The 17,316-nt window shown below is 39.1% G+C and overlaps 1 protein-coding gene across 3 annotated transcripts in view; it reads right to left on the reverse strand.

Moving 5' to 3' along the window:
* wdr19 (WD repeat domain 19) overlaps window positions 1-17,316 on the reverse strand; it is an 85,962-nt gene that overhangs the window by 23,084 nt on the left and 45,562 nt on the right. For all 3 annotated transcript variants that reach the window (XM_078399846.1, XM_078399836.1, XM_078399854.1), the window contains exons 19-27: window positions 14,986-15,096; window positions 13,982-14,091; window positions 11,530-11,587; window positions 8,016-8,162; window positions 5,754-5,836; window positions 4,567-4,650; window positions 2,528-2,674; window positions 1,811-1,935; window positions 493-602 (exon numbers count right to left, since the gene is read on the reverse strand). In XM_078399846.1, coding sequence (XP_078255972.1) covers window positions 493-602; window positions 1,811-1,935; window positions 2,528-2,674; window positions 4,567-4,650; window positions 5,754-5,836; window positions 8,016-8,162; window positions 11,530-11,587; window positions 13,982-14,091; window positions 14,986-15,096 — 975 coding nt within the window. The remainder of the gene's footprint in view (window positions 1-492; window positions 603-1,810; window positions 1,936-2,527; window positions 2,675-4,566; window positions 4,651-5,753; window positions 5,837-8,015; window positions 8,163-11,529; window positions 11,588-13,981; window positions 14,092-14,985; window positions 15,097-17,316) is intronic.

Consider the following 17,316-nt stretch of genomic DNA (forward strand, 5'->3'; position numbering starts at 1 on the left):
ACCACCCTATCTACTGTTTTTCCATTTTAAGGTAACTGTGGACTTGAACCTCCACTTCCCTTTGTTCATCAACATTCTTCAATGCCCTACCATTTACAGTTTATGTCCTACTCCTACTTGACTTCCCAAAATGCATCAGCTCTCATTTGTTGGGATTAAATTCCACCTGCTGGCATCCTGCCCAACTTTCCATCCGATCTGTATTCTGCTATAGCCATAGCCGACCTCCCTCACTATCTACAGCACTAACATTTGTATCTCAGCAAACTTATTAATCATACCGCTTAATACATTTAACCTTTCGTTACACATCCCGACTGTGGTTCTTTCACATGCATGAACATTTGTATAGCATCATCTTTTTATCTAAAAACTGTCAAACTCTGAAATGGATAGAAAACCCAATTGTAACTCATCTCTTGCCTACAACTGTAGCCATTTCAAACATTCTGGTCTAGAAAGACAACACAAAATAAATCTGCATGTACTTACTCGGGTATACTGGCCACAAAGCATGAAGAATTTTCCAGCAAGGAAATTTTTTTTTTCACCTTCAAAGTACAATGCAATACTCTGATAGTCTTCATTACTGGCCCCAGAACCTGCAGAAAAGGAGATGCAATTTCATGCACTGGAATCTAAACAAAGCTACCTGCCATACCTTAATGCTTTTAACTTTAAAAAAATATATTCATTAAAGTCCAAATATTTTAAAAAACAATGTATTTGTCTACAATGATGCATGAATGTACACAATGTGGATCAGATTAGCCTAGGGGGCAATCTTCAGAGGCCTAAATAAGATTATCTTTAGCCAAGATTAGTGAGTGTAGAGGCACATAAAACAGTCAGAATCCCTGCAGTAAGAATTCACCCTTCAGGAGAAAATTGGCTGGGAATACTGGTCTCAACGACTAGCCATCGACACAATAACTATTACATGAAGGTAAAACAGCTGGGAGAAAACCTAGAGATGAAGAAATCAAAAATGATCAAAGGCAAGAGAAAATGTATTTGCTACAGTTTGAAGTATTACTTTGTCTTCTGTTATTAATCTTTGCCTTAGACCAATTAGCATTGATTTGTGCCCTCTGATCTGCAGCCATCAGTTGGTTTGAAATAAAATTTTAATAATCAGTAAATTGCCAATTCTCATGCCATTCAATGCTATTACGTGAGACTACATTAAAATGGAATTTGAGAGAACTTAGGAAGGTTGATCAGTGCACATTGTTATACAGGTAATACAAGAAAGGCTCAAGAAGTTGGAATTGGTATTGCAAAAGAGCACAGACATATTTGTTGTATTTGAAATAAGAGGTTTAGACAAGAGAAGATAAAGAAAAATTATACCTGTCTATAAATGAGTGGAGAGCCAGATGACAGATTTATGATTGACAAGACCAAAGCCATTAGGAAAAACACATTTTTAAACGGGGTGATTATCACATGCAATACATTGAATCTACCTCTTTCACTCTGAGAGGCAATCAATACAGAATACAGAAAGAAAAAAAATACTGCAAGGCTAAATTGAAAGTGTATGGAATGGGACTAACTGCATTGCTGCCTCAAAGAAATGGCACGGGGTCAAAAGCCAAATAACCACCTTCTGTACTGTAATTATTCTTTGTTTCCATACATTTATTTGTTCTAGACAACTCTTATTCAATATGGCCACTGGGTTTTACATTGTTCAAGAAACAATGTTTTGCTGAAACTATTACGGTAAGCTGCTACAAACACCTGTGCCAAGTTTGTGCTTTGTCTGGTTTCAATGCAGTTCCTTCTCTCCCACATGTAGGCTTACCAATGATGTCAGCATAAATTTCCATTTGATTGTGTTGCTGTGCGAGTCGGAAGGCTTCATCATTACACTTGGACATCACCAGGAATTGAATGGCAGAGCCATAGTCACCAAGGTGCAGGAAAAACCTAAACAAAAATCCTCTTTATTGTTATAACACTAACTTAAGGAAGCTTAAGTTTTTCTTAATGTCGGCTCAAAGTTTTAGTGTTATTAAGTCTTGATTATAGCAACTGGTCAACAATTGAAATACCAAAGATTAATTAGTATCTTTTGCATTCACAGGTTCCCCCCCACTAATTAATTTATCAATTAATTCTGATGTTTACTTAATCAATCTTGCATATGTAGGTGCAAAGAAGAATGTTGACATAGAAAGCAGGAAACCATGTGCAATGTTATGGGATCATTTACAGTATGCCTAACCGAGGAGGTGGGCAGTCTAACCTCCTAACTTAGAGAATAGCAACTCTGATAATACATTTATATTCCATTAATTAATCAAGGTGCTAGGAAAGCTTTGCAATGAAGCTCCAGTCTGTGTCCTCAAAGTCCATATTGTTTCTACCAAGATGCATAGTGATTCTTGTAAGATTCTTGTATGATTGTTGTAAGTAGTAACTAGTGTAAACAGTTTCATTTCTGAAATCTATTGGGGCACAATTATCCTAGATTTGTACATAAGTAAATAATTTTAGTTGAATATAGCAGATTGCGTACCTGGCTACCATTTTGGCTCCATCAATTGACTGGGTTTCTCGGATGATACGAACAGCTTCTTCTGGATTACTGAGATGATCCAAATGAATTCGAATTACATTGTCCCAATCTTTTGCATTTTCATAAGCTGTTGCAGCTTCTTTATATCTAAAAGTGTACAAGAATGCAGTTCAATTATAAATTACCAAGTAAAGACAACAGTTTCAGCAATGAAGACTGGATATAAAAGTATTTATCACCAATTCTATCCAATAATTACCATTACACATGACGTCAAGAAGTAGACAAGTAAGAGGGTTTACAGAACAAGCTTGTTGAATTGTGGTGATAAAGGGTGGGGAAGGAGAAGAGGTAAGGGCACTTTTGTTCCTCCTCACCCACAAATAGCCCTGCCAGTGTATGGATTCTGCTGTTCTCTCCATTAACCCAAAGAGTTTGTTGCAGCTGGGGACACATGACCTACATGGGGAGGCATAGTGGCACTGTGGTAGATTTGCTGCCTCAGCTCGGGGTTCACTCCTGACCATGGGTTCTGTCTATGTGGAGTTTGTACGTTCTCCCTATGACCACGTGGGTTTTATCCGGGTGCTTTGGTTTCCTCCCACATTCCAAAGACATACAGTTTTGTAGGTTAATTTGCTTCTGTAAATCCCCCTTAGTGTGCAGGATGCGAAAGTGGTATAACGTAGAACTAGTGCATAGGTTTAGTTTAGTTTAGAGATACAGCGTGGATACAGGCCCTTTGGCCCACCGAGGCCACACCGACCAGCGATCCCTGCACATTAACACAAGCCTTCACACACGAGGGACAAATTACACTTATACCAAGTATACAAACCCAAGCCAATTAACCTACAAACCTGTACATCTTTGGAGTGTGGAAGGAAACCGAAGATCTCAGAGAAAACCCACATGGTCACGGGGAGAACTTACCATCTCCGTACAAATAGCACCCATATTCGGGATCGAACCCGGGTCTCCGGCGCTACAAGCGCTGTAAGGCAGCAATTCTACAGCTGCGCCACTGTACCATGAGCAATGGGCAGCATGGACTCGGAGGGTCCAAGTGCCTGTTTCCATGCTGTATATATAAACTAAATTAAATTACATGGCAAAATAGAAATTTTGGTGAAATGGAGGTGCAGAGTTCCTTAAAGGTTTTTAACAACCAGCCCACCTTTTGATTACAGGTTAATAGAGCAACTCCTAACTAGCCTCTTCTGAATCTGGAAGTGATGGAGAAGGCTTGGGAATATTTTTGAAATATGAATTTACCACAGGACATCAACTCACTAATTTTGAGGTTCAAAATTACTACAAACCTCAGGTAAATAACCCAAATTAAATTTAAATAAGTGGTACATATGTGAATTAAGTTAGAAGTACATTTTGCATCCAATAGCTTTGGCTTCAGACATTATGCAGTGTAATTAGGTACAATGTAAATATTTAAATGGTATTTCCAACTTGATTCATGAAATAGAAGAACAACCTGGATATCAACAGACTTCCATTTGATTCACTGCTCACATTACAATGTAACTGATAACCAGCAGAATAATTTGGGAATGTAGAACCTGCAATATCACATCATTATGTCCAATATGTTAGATTAAAATTGCATTCTCCATGAAGAGTCAAGTAAATGCCAAGCAAGATGTTGAAACTAATGGAGGGATCCGATGTTAAATGAACAAAATTGTCTCCCCACCTCCAATATTCTGCCATCCCACATGACAGGAAACAATGTTTTCCATGAGAACAAGCCACTCAAGTTACATTGTAAGAACAGTTAAAATATGGACTGTCTTTCTTGAACAGGATGCAGATGCTGAGTTAACTGAAATGTTCAATTAATCAATATATTTTTATTTTAGGCAAGGTTATCAAGAAATATGAACTACAGGCTGACAAACTGAGATAACGATTAATTTTGATATGACTAAAGCTAGAACAGCCTTGAAGGACTTGCAGGTCTATATGTTTTCCTATATATCTTTTACCTACTGCAATTATATTTCAGTTGTTCATGACAGTACCTGCCATCAGCTTCTTTAGATTTTGCGTACTGCAGATGTATCTTAGGAGATGTTACATGAGGCAGAAGCTCACCAATCTTTGCCCTGTATAAAAAAAAAATTGAAATATCTGTACCCAATGTAAATGTTTTCACTGAAGAAACATGCAAGACCAAAGTTACTCAAGTCAATATTGAAATAAGATAATATATTTTTAAACAATCTATTGTATTTTTACCTCAGTCAATTTCAGGAACTGACAACTGGACCTGACCCATTTGCTAGAGTACACCTCCCTGCAGCTGCTTGTGTCCACCACCCTTCCGAATAGCACCAATTTCCTTCTCAACTAAAACTCCAACCGTTCCTACCATACCGCCCCCCGCAATTTGTACTTGTTATCTACTAATCAAGTTCCTTCACTAACTTTATAAAATATATATTTTTTAAAACAATGGCTCTGTGTTCAGTTCTGGTTTATGGTCTTTTTGAGACATAGAACAATTTATAGGCCATTTTCTTTACATCTATTTTACAAAATTTGCCAAGCATCTATTGATATCATTGCTGCAGTTGGGCTATTTTGAGCAATAGGAGGTAAAGTCACTGAGAACAAACATTTTGGGAAACGTTTTTGTAGTGTTCAGATCACTAATTCACCGAATCAATAATAGCTCACTTTTTTTCCTCTGGTTCTCCTGAAACATGAACTAATCAAGTTAAAGATCCCCAACAACATAGGTGATAAAATTCCAGGCTTTTACAATGATTGTTTTTTTTAGTCAAGAACAAGGGAATGTACAGCAGCAACTTCAGGACTCCTCCCATCTTGCCAGGAGATGACATTCTATATCTCCTCAGTCCAGCATAGCTAAAGTATGCTCTATTATCATACATGTTAGCTTGTGTTCTTCTTTGCTGTTATGAAATACAGGGTGCAAAACTGGATTCAGTATCTCCCTTTCTGACAATCAGGTTGAAAGGACCTAATTCTCTAACCCCAAATGGAATAAAAAAGGTAATTTTATTAGAATAGGCAAGAATAAAAAAACATGAACTGGTTTCCATTTCCTCAGATGTGCTTGACTGGCTGAAATTGCCTAGCATTTCCATTTCTGCTTATTTTCCCCTTTATAAGACATGTTTGAGTTAGTAATTCATCACTTATTTTAAAGCGAACTGTAATATATCTGTAATCATTTTCTTACCAGTTTTTACAACGGATGTAAACAGATGCAGCCTTCTCATAATACTGTCCTTTTTCATATAATTGAGCAGCCTCGGAGAATTGCTGCGAGAAAATGAAATAATGTTATATTGTAAAAAACACTTATAGAGTGATGGTTCTGGATTTCTATTCGATCAGTATTACAATTTCATTTAGATCTGCATTATTAACAGGGAACTATAGTGCACAAGGACAGGAATTTCCTGTTAAGTACAGAAATCCAGGAAATTATAGGCTTGGTTTATGTGATTCATCGTGACAGGGAAGCTATTGTAGAGGATTCTTTGGGATAGAAGTTACTCACATTTGTAAGAGAATGGACAGATCAGGGACAATCAGCTTGGCTTTGCATGAGGCAGGGCATGTCTTACTGACTTAATTGAGATTTTGGAAGAGGTGGCATAGGAGAATAATAAAGGTAGGACAGTGGGTATTGTCTACATGGACTACCATATAGCATTCGATAAGGTCCCTGATGGTAGCCTGATCCTGAAGATTTAGATTCATTGGATGCATGGTGATTTGGTAGTTTGGATTCAGAAATGGCTCACCAATAGAAGAGGGTAGGGGTGGCAGGGAGTCAGTCGAGCTGGGGGTTTGTGACCAGTGGTGTTCGGTAGGGAGCTATGCTTTGACCTCAGTTGTTTGTGATATACACCGATCAGCCAAAACATTATGATCACTGACAGGTGAAGTGAACAACATTGGTTATCTTGTTACAATGGCACCTGTCAAGGGGTGGCAACAAGTGAACAGTCAGTTCTTGAAGTTGATGTGTTGGTTGCAGGAGAAATGCGCAGGAGTAAAGACCTGAGCGACTTTGACAAGGGCCAAATTATTATGGCCAGACGACTGGGTCAGAGCATCTCTGAAACGGCAAGGCTTGTGGGGTGCTCCCGGTCAGCAGTGGTGAGTACAGTGGTCTGAGGAGGGACAAACCGGCGACAGGGTGTTGGGCGTCCAAGGCTCATCGATGCGCGAGGGCAACGAAGGCTATCCGTCTGGTCCAAACCGACTGTGGGAAGACGACAAGCAGGTGGAGGGAGAGTGATAGTCTGGGCAATGTTCTGCTGGAAAACCCTGGGTCCGGCCATTCATATGGACGTCAATTTGACACGTGTCACCTACTTAAACATCATTGCAGACCAGGTACACCCCTTCATGGCAATGGTATTTCCTGATGGCAGTGGCCTCTTTCAGCAAGATAATGCATCCTGCCACACTGCCTACATTGTTCGGGAATAGTTTGAGGAAAATGATGAAGTGTTCACGGTGTGGCCCTGGCCTCCAAATTCTCCAGATCTCAATCCGATTGAGCATCTGTGGGATGTGCTGGATCAACAAGTCCGATCCACGGCAGCTCCACCTCGCAACTTACAAGACTTGAAGGATCTGCTGCCAATATTTTGGTGCCAGATACCACAGGACACCTTCAGGGGTCTAGTAGAGTCCATGCCTCCGCGGATTGGCGCGGTTTTGGTGGCACACGGAGGACCAACAGCATATTAGGTAGGTGGTCATAATGTTTTGGCTGATCGGTGTATATAAAAGATATATATAAAAGCTGCATCGTGACTTCCTGACATTTGTATTCAATGCCCTTAGCAATGAAGATAGGCAATATCATATGAGCTATGAACTTGGATTCCAAGATCCCTCTGCACATCCTGGTCTGAAGAAGTTTCATGACCTGAAACATCAACCATCCTTTTTCTCCAGAGATGCTGCCTGACCCGCCGAGTCACTCCAGCACTTTGGTATAAACCAGCATCCACAGCTCTTTGTTTCTACAGAATACAAGTCCCTTAACAGCACGGACGTGCAGAGGGATCTTGGAATCCAAGTTCATAGCTCACTAAAGGTGGCAATACAAGTAGATAGGGTGGTAAACAAGGCATGTGATATGCCTGCCTTCATTGCAAAGGGCATTAAATACAAGAGTCGGGAAGTCATAATGCAGCTCTTTCGGACATTGGTTAGGCCGCATTTGGAATATTGCGTGCAGTTCTGGTCGCCCCATTACAGGAAAGATGTCGAGTCTTTACCAGAATGCTGCCTGGATTAGAGGCTATCAGCTACAGGGAGAGTTTGGATAGATTTGGATTGTTTTCTCTGGACGCCAATAAACTAAACCACAACATCAAGAATACCAAAAGTCCTTTTGAGCTACTTGAGTGTAATGACAATTTTGCTAATGCTTGTAGTTATACAAGAACTGACTTGTCAATAGATCTTTTCATACCTTCATGCTCTCTAGAAGAGCACCACAGTCTTTTTTCAAAACTCTGCTGTTGTGTCTGATGGCCTGGTTGACTCCACGTCGAATATCACCCATGCGTATTGACATTCTTGCAATTCCAGCTGAACAATTTTCGTCATGGTCGAGGTACTATGCAGAAAAGAAGAAACCAGTAAATAATAATTAGCATGGAGAAGGTCTGTTAGATAGGCATACAATGAAGCAGAAATGTGTTGATGGGCAGAATGATTGAGTTTGGAAGAACTGCACAGAAAACATCACAGAAAGTGACAAGGCTGGCAGGATTGCAGAGGGGAAGCAAGTATTTTTAGAAAAAAACTTTTACAGATACAATCAATACATTTACAATTAATTTTAAAAAGACACATCGTGGAAACAGGTTTTTCTGCCCACAAAGTTTGCGTCAACCATAATCACCCTTACATTAGTTCAGTCCTACACATTAAGGAAAATGTACAGAAGCCAATTAACCTACAAACCAGCACGTCTTTAGAATGTGGGAGGACACCAGAGAAATTATTCATGTCAATTATTCCACAACATGGGATTCTGTGATAAAAAGAATAGGACGAATCACAGGTTGAATGTTACAAATAACCAGGTTATTTTAAGATTACTATTTGAACGAATTTACACTACCATTTTTGACCACCATGAGCTTTTTTCTATACATTGATTAATCTTTTACTGAAGTATTCCACCTCTGGCTTAGTTTTAAAATGTTTTCCCTTTGACCATCTCTGCTTCTACCACCAGACAAGGTTAAATAATTTTTCTACATCCTCTGGTTCTATAATTCTGAACATAGTTAAACAGTTTGTCATGCTCTACATCATCCAGGTTATTAGAATCCAAAGAACAAATATCTCATCTCTACTCAACCTTGCCTTTTCCTGTGAGTCACTGTCTACTTACGCATTGTCCGTTAAACCTATAATTCAGTTTCTCGTTTCCCTCATTACTCCGATTGATCTTTACAGTATTTCCTCAATTGATGCAATACATGTACTACAGAACTGTGACTATATAGTATTTGGCCCAATGTAAAGTTATTATTCACCACCACTGAGCATTGATGGATACATTTAATTTATTGTTGATCTCTCATTTATTGTCTCTCATTTTTTATGTCGATTGTCTGCTTTCCATTTAATTGGATCTCCTTCAATTTGCCCCAACCTTTCAGGTTCCTGGACTGAATATCATTTGCCACATGCCTACTTAATTCCCAAGAACATTCAAATGCTCTGCAGTTCATTCCCTTTAGTTATGAGCTGATTTTGACTGCACATTCAATAATGATCACCTTCAAGGGACAATCAACACCTACTATGCATTTTGAAAAGAGAAAGAAAATGTGGAAGAGGCAAAACTAAAATATGCAAACTAAATGAAAAGTGGCAAGTTGCTTAATCAAGAAATCAAATTGATTTTCTTTTCACTAATCATGTTTTGTTTTGGTTTAAATTATGTGGGTGTAAATATAGCAAATTATAAGAAAGCACTAAAATATTTACTGGATTTTTGTACAACAAAAACAGATTAAGATAACCAGAAAAAATTGACTTTTAATTACACTGTACATTCAGACGCTTCAAAAGCACTTCTTGGACAGTGTAGTCCCTGGTATTGATGGGGAAAGCCAGCTGTCAATGTAATCCTAATATCACTGTAGGAGCCATATTGCATTTATTAGTTATTTTTGCTTATTAATATTATTACCTTGTATCCTGCTGTAGTTTGGACACTATATTAATGCAATGCTTACGTAGGGGCTGGGCGGAGCTTGAGAGCTGGCAGTTTGGGTATGTGCTGGCAGGGTGTGTGTGAGCCGGGAGGTGCTGACAGAGGTTCAGCCAAAGGCTCCGCCAAAAGATTTATTAGCTAAGATGTAATCGGTTGTAAGATCTTATTAACAAGAAGATTAATACAGACTCCGCCGAAGTTAGATCTGGCAGTTCGTATCGATCACATAAACTGTGGTAAGATATGGAATTTTACCTAGCAAATCAATAAACAGTCGATGACAAGAGATATGCCAATATGTTTATTGCACCGCCAAAATAAAGACTAACTGTTCATACGTCAAGGAGGATCTCTGTTATTTATATTTGTTCGAGTCGTTATGCTTATCGCTGACCCGGTCTATGCAAGTGGCAGCTTGGGTGCTAATTGATAGACGAGAAGCTGGCTGCTACATCGACCGGGTCAGCGATAAGCATACAGCATAATGGCGATGTAACGGCCAGCTTCTCGTCTATCAATTAGCTCCGCCCAGCCCCTACGTAAGCATTGCATTAACTCTATAGTGTCCAAACTACAGCAGGATACAGGGTAAAAATATTAATAAGCAAAAATAACTAATAAATGCAAAATGGCTCGCACAATCACATTCAATTTTTCAGTACCATCATGTATGATTAGTACATTGATATTCTTTGAATATTTAATATGATTATCAATGAAAATTGACTGGGAATATTCAGCATTTAGAATTGTGGAATTGATACAGCTCCAAAGGAAGTCGTTCAGCCTGCCAAGCCCTGGGAGGTTTCCAGTACATTGTTCCATTCATTCCCATTTGCTTGTTCTTTTCCCACAGACAGGCAAATTATTTTCCTTCAAATTCCTCCTCAATTTCCTTTTGAAACCCATAACTGACAGTTTCCTCTACATTTTTAGATCATTGAAGATGAAGAAGGGTCTTGACCTGAAACATCACCCATTCCTTCTCTCCAGAGATGCTGCCTGTCCCGCTGAGTTACTCCAGCTTTTTGTGTCCACCTTCAGAATAAAGACTTCCACAGTTTTTCCTGTATATCAGGCCTAAAACTTTAAATTTTCCTGGTCCTTGAACCATTTGCTAATAGCAAGTATCCCCATTTTATCTCATTCAAACCAGTCATAATTCTCTTCAATTTTCTTTGCTCCAAGGTGAACAGTCCCAGCTACTCCATATTAAACTGACAGCTGAAATCTCTCCTCCCTGGTACCATTCCAGTAAATCTCTTCAGCACTCTCTTGATGACCTTCAAGCACTTTTAAACATAATATGACCAGAGTTGATTACAATAATCCAGGTAGGACCTAACCAGCATTTTATAAACTTTCAAATTGATTTTTCTGCTTATGTACTTTACTTATGAAAGTCAGGATAACAAATTCTTTACTAACAGCTTTCTTGACATTTCCTTACGCTTTCAAAGATTTATGCATCTACACACCTCAGTCCCTCTGCTTGCGCGTGACAACCATTTGCCATAACTCTCTGCATTTTGACCTTGAGCCATATCATTAATCCATGTTGTCATTAACTCATTTAATTCTAATGCCACAACTAGGTGCACCAGTCTTGTATGTGGGACTTTGTTAAATCTGTTCTGTTGATTTGCATATTATAGAAGGAAAATAATACCAGGTGGTTAAAGTCCATTTATGCAATAGCATAATGCTCTTGCGTTTACCGTTAAGCAGGGTAAATTAATTGATATCTTGCCTTATTATCTCCAGTCACGCCTTTCTCATAATGTGCCAGTGCATTCACATAGTCACCCCTGAAAAACACAGATTCGTCAATGTGACAAAAAGCATAATTTTAACAATTAGAGGATGCTGTTCATTGAGACGATTGTGTTCAGTTCTGCGCACCGTTATAGGAAATATGTTATCAAGCTGGAAAGGGTACAGAGAAGATGTACAAGGATGTTGCCAGGGCTAGAGGGTTCTGAGCTATAGGAAGAGGTTGAGTAGGCTGGGACTCTATTCCTTGGAGCACAGGAGGATGAGGCGTGATCTTATTGAGGTGTATGAAATCATGAGAGAAATAGATTGGGTAGATGCACAGAGTCCCTTGCCCAGAGTAGGTGAATCAAGGACCAGAGGACATAGGTTTAAGGTGAAGAGATTTAATAGGAATCTGAGGGGCAACCTTTTCACACAAAGGTTGATGGGTGTATGGAACAAGCTGCCAGAGGAAATAGTTGATGCTGGGACAATTCCAACGTTTAAGAAATAGTTAGACAGGTGCATGGATAGGCCAGGTTTGGAGGGATATGGACCAAACGCAGGTAGGTGGGACTAGTGTAGCTGGGACATGTTGACTGGTGTGGACAAGTTGGGTCAAAGGGCCTGTTTCTACACTGTATCACTCTATGACTATGACCCAAAACATCACCTATCCTTTGCCTCCAGAGATGGTGCCCGACTTGCTGAGTTACTCCAGCACTTTGTGCCTAATTTTCATATAAATCAGCATCTGCCGTTCTTGTTTCTACTGCTTCGGTATCATAAATACACAACCCTTGCACAACCCTTTAGTTCTCCACAATATTATCAATGTTACAAAGCACTTTCTAGAAACTGCAGGTGCTAATTTACAAAAGACGGTGCTGGAGTATCGCCGCCAGTGAATCGGTGAACCGATGACCAGAGGACATAGGTTTAAGGTGAAGGGGAAAAGATTTAATAGGAATCTGAGGGGTAACTTTTTCACACAAAGGGTGGTGGGTGTATGGAACAAGCTACCAGTTGAGGCAGGGACTAACCCAACATTTAAGAAACAGATAGACAGGTACATGGATAGGACAGGTTTGGAGGGATATGGTCCAAACGCATGCAGGTGGGACTAGTGTAGCTGGGACAGGTTGGCTGGTGTGGGCAAGTTGGGCAAAAGGGCCTATTTGTGACACATTATAATTTTATTCATATATAACAGAACATGTAGTTGTAGGTAAAATGAGATAGTTTTTACACTTTTTTTCAACACCCCCACACGAACAATGTATTTTATGTGCATTGAAAATTTTAATATTAGAATTGTAAGCAAAATACAGCTGCATTTACATGCAAAAAAAAAGCAGATGTGGAAAAGTGGTTGCTCCATGCAAGTAATTTGTTCCCAGTCAGCAGCTCACACTGTTTCTGCTAATACATAACACATGCTGACCAGGATGAACTACTTGCAGAAAAGTGGAAAAACTATAACTTTTATTGCAAACAATCTGCAAATTCTAGTTACTGGGGAAAAAAAGCATTTGGTGTACAATGACAAACTGTATACCAGCACGGCATTAAATAGGAACCAATAGTTCCTCAATGGTTCTCTCTCACATCACCTATTGTCTGATAAGTTGGTCTAATACACACCCTACAGCCATAAAATCACTGGAATCATTATATAAACAAGCACTTAAAACTTTGGACAAGAAGCCATTCAGTTTTTATCATTGCCACATTCTAAAGAAATATAATCTGCTTAGCTGTGAAAATCTCATCAAATAGAAAAATGTCTGCTTAGTTTATAAGATTCTGCATGGTTTAGTTCCTCCTCCTCTGTCTGGTTTCATCAACTTCAAATCTACTGCAAACCGAGCTACTCAACGTGCAGCTCGGGGGGACTGCACTATCCCATTCAGGAAAACTGCATTTAGCCAGGCTATCTTTTCCTTCAGAGCATCACATCAATGGAATTCAGTACCACAATCAGTTAGAGAGTCCCCATCATATTATTCATTTAAGTGTAACGTCAAGAAATGGCTTATTGAGAACCAACAATGTCAACACTGATGCTAGTTTTATCCAACTTGAATGTGACTTTTAAAACTTAAACATGTAAACTTTAAATTAAGACTGTACTCACACTGTATTTTTACATCTACTATTTGGGTTTTGTCTGCTCATTTTAATTAACTGTATTGTTTTGTATGGTAATGTACTATGTTTTTAACTATTGCACATATTGTATTGTATTTCTTTTCTAGGATGCCTAACAACATCAGGCTAAGGGACTGTCGATGAGAACTAGCCTCTCGGCTAACTCGAGTACATTTACATTTGTTTGAATGTCAATTAATGTACATTGTCCCTTTTTCAAATAAATTATTATTATTAATTAATTATAGTTTTTACTGTAAAAGGACCACTGACCCTCTGTCCATTGTTATACTTACGTGAATTCCAGCTGAATTGCATATTCTTTGGAGATAAATGGAATTTGATCCGGCGCCAATCGTTTTGCTAACTGCAAAGCACTGTCCCAATGTTGCAAATCCCTCCGCATCTGTGCAATGAAAAGTGTGTCACTCAAGAAGTAAAATGTAAAAATATCTGCACCATGATTCAAAAATAACAATAATTATTTTGGAATGAGCTGGTATTCACAGAGTGCTTTAGATTACAATATATATTATCTATATACTAAAACTCTTGTTTGTTTATTTGTTTGATACTGAACTACAGTCAAAACGGTACATGATAGCGCAACAATTTTAGGCCCACCTTACTGTCGTTCCTTTGGTGCCAATGGAAGAAGTTTAATTGAAATCGGAGTTATATTTTTAAAATTTAAATCTATCTCCTAGGGAGGGAGGGAGGGGGAGGAGGGAGGATAAGGGGGGGTTGAGGGGGATGGAGTGGGGGAGGGGGAAGGGAAGGGGAGAGAGGGAGGGGGTGGAGGGAGGGGGGGAGGAGGAGAGGGGAGAGAGAGGAGGGGAGAGCGGGGGAGGAGAGGGTGCTGCACCAATGCAGGAGAGGTTTGGGCCCAACGGGTCCGCTTGGTCTAGTAGAATTAAATTTGTTGCATGCTGCAAGGCTGCAGGCATCTTCTGTGGGGAGATTCGGTTTGTGGCCACATTTCCGACATGCGAATTCTACGTGTCGCGAACAGTTCACAGGAATGGATCCCTGTCGTAACTAGGGAGGACTTCTATCATTGTCTTCTTGCCATTTATTGTTAGATTATGGCCAGTCAATACTGGATATTTTTACATTTTAAATATTTTGTATATTCTTAAACATTATAATAAATGCGAATATTGAGAGTCATCTTCTGCAAGTTTGAACCAATATTTTAAACACCCTAAGAAACATAAAACATATGAAATAAAAGCATCAGCACCTTAAAAAATTAAACAGGTTGAAAGATTGAGGGTTTCTATAAAAACAGTAAACGTACCTCCAGAGCAGCAATTGGACAGCTAGAAGACAGATACAGATCCTGAGCCAGATTAAATTCATTTGCAAACATGGCCAGATGTCCAGCAAGTAAATGGTGGTCTTCTATTCCCTAAAAGATTAATAATATGGCACTAACAGAAACCAATTTTGGCAAGGGATACAGCAGTTAAAGTACTTGTTAATGTATCCTATTAACTTTTAAAATCTTTTTCTCATTGCTTAACTTAGTTTGCAAAAAAAACTAATTACCCTGATGGTATCTGTTCCTAAATTAGCTAGGAAGATAATAAAAAATATATACAGATATGAAGTCTGGTGATTATGTTTTACTAAACATATCTGAATGCAATTTCCATGTGGTTTTCCATTTAACAGCCAACTCTTCAATATCAGATTTGCCACTGTAATCATGACCTAGAGTAGAAAATCAGATAAGCTGAATGTGACACTCAAGTGACGTGGGCTGGAAGTGTTTATTGCCTGATCAAGATATCTTTTGTTTTAAGAGAAGAAATGCATGAAATGGGAGGAATAAGCAAGAATATCTTACTATACTCACCTAGTTTCTAATTCATTGGCACTTGCAGTTCTTTGTTTATTTGTCTCAGACATTAGAAAAAGCCTTTCTCTCGCAGGTAATCCATTAGCATTGACTCTTTCTAACTATCAAAGTCCTATTAGCAGGCTACATAATTCACCATTTTGTGAAAAAAACTGATACAAGTGTAAAGAGATTCCTTCCATTCAACATTCTGAGATGTATAGAACAAAACTGAATATCTCTGATGTATAGAACACAAAATTAAGCACTGAACTGGTATAATTAGTGCAAAGTTACTTTTCTTTCACTCTGTCACAGCACTTCAAAATAATGGTCAAATTTAACTGCAATTAGAAATTCATCTTTGAGTGATAAAATTAGAAAAAGATACAGATATCAATTACTAGACGATAAAGACCTCCCAGGTTACATATACCTATATACGGCCCATACACATGATGGAGCATTTGGGAGAGTGGCCAGATGGATTTGATGGCTGCTGTGAGGTGGGAGGCATCTTATCATATCATATCATCATATCATATATATACAGCCGTAAATAGGCCTTTTCGGCCCTCCAAGTCCGTGCCGCCCAGTGATCCCCGTACATTAACACTATCCTACACCCACTAGGGACAATTTTTTTTTTTAACATTCTTCTTTTTTTAACATTTACCCAGCCAATTAACCTACATACCTGTACGTCTTTGGAGTGTGGGAGGAAACCGAAGATCTCGGAGAAAACCCACGCAGGTCACGGGGAGAACGTACAAACTCCTTACAGTGCAGCACCCGTAGTCAGGATCGAACCTGAGTCTCCGGCGCTGCATTCGCTGTAAAGCAGCAACTCTACCGCTGCGCTACCGTGCTATATGAGAACATAGTTTGTGACAATATCTGAATGGTTGAGATAAACACCCTAGTTTAAATACACAATGCCCTAGGTTCGCCCATGTTTGAATCTAATTTTCGATTTACGAAATGTTTGGGTATGAACAGTTCTCAGGAGCTGAATCCTTTCATAACCTGGGGAGGACGTATATTGAATCTTATCGAAAGGTAGTGGCCTATTCAAAGAAATTAGGTGCACCAGATATACATGAACGGCCCAATTTAATTCACTTTGAGTCAATATAAAATCATGCAAATGTTGGAATTTAAAAAAAAGTTAGGTAGCATCAAATAGGAGAGATGCAGAGTTGGCTTTAGAAAACAAGCATATTTAAGTTGCAAAGAGAGAAACGAGTGCAGAGAAAAAAGGGAATATCTATGAAAGAATGTCAAGTTGTCAAGGTGACAATTACCAGCCATCGTTCCATAACAAATGGGTTTTATGATAGATGTCCATAAGTTGATTTAGAGATACAGCGTGGAAAGATGCCCTTCGGCCCGCTGAGTCCGTGCCGACCAAGAATCATCCATATACTAGTTCTATCCTGCACACTAGGGATAATTTACAGAAGCCAATGAACCTGCATGTCTTTGGAATGTGGGAGGAAACCGGAGCACCCGGAGAAAACCAACACGGTCACAGCGAGAACGTAAAGCTCTGTACAGGCAGCACTCCTAGTCCCAGGTCTCAGGTGGCAACTCTACCGCTATGCCCTGAGTGGAAGGTGAGGACAAAGATAGGCCTCTACTTATTCTGCTGCAAGAAGAGGTATGGGAAATAGAATGGACACAGTTCAGAGCCTTGACAACTATGGAGGAAGAGAAGCCACAGTTAAGAAAAAAAGATAACTTAATCAACACTCCTACAGAAAGTTGGATTATCAGGGTAGATATGAT

Source organism: Rhinoraja longicauda, chromosome 1 (assembly GCF_053455715.1).
Source record: "Rhinoraja longicauda isolate Sanriku21f chromosome 1, sRhiLon1.1, whole genome shotgun sequence".
Classification (NCBI taxonomy): domain Eukaryota; kingdom Metazoa; phylum Chordata; class Chondrichthyes; order Rajiformes; family Arhynchobatidae; genus Rhinoraja; species Rhinoraja longicauda.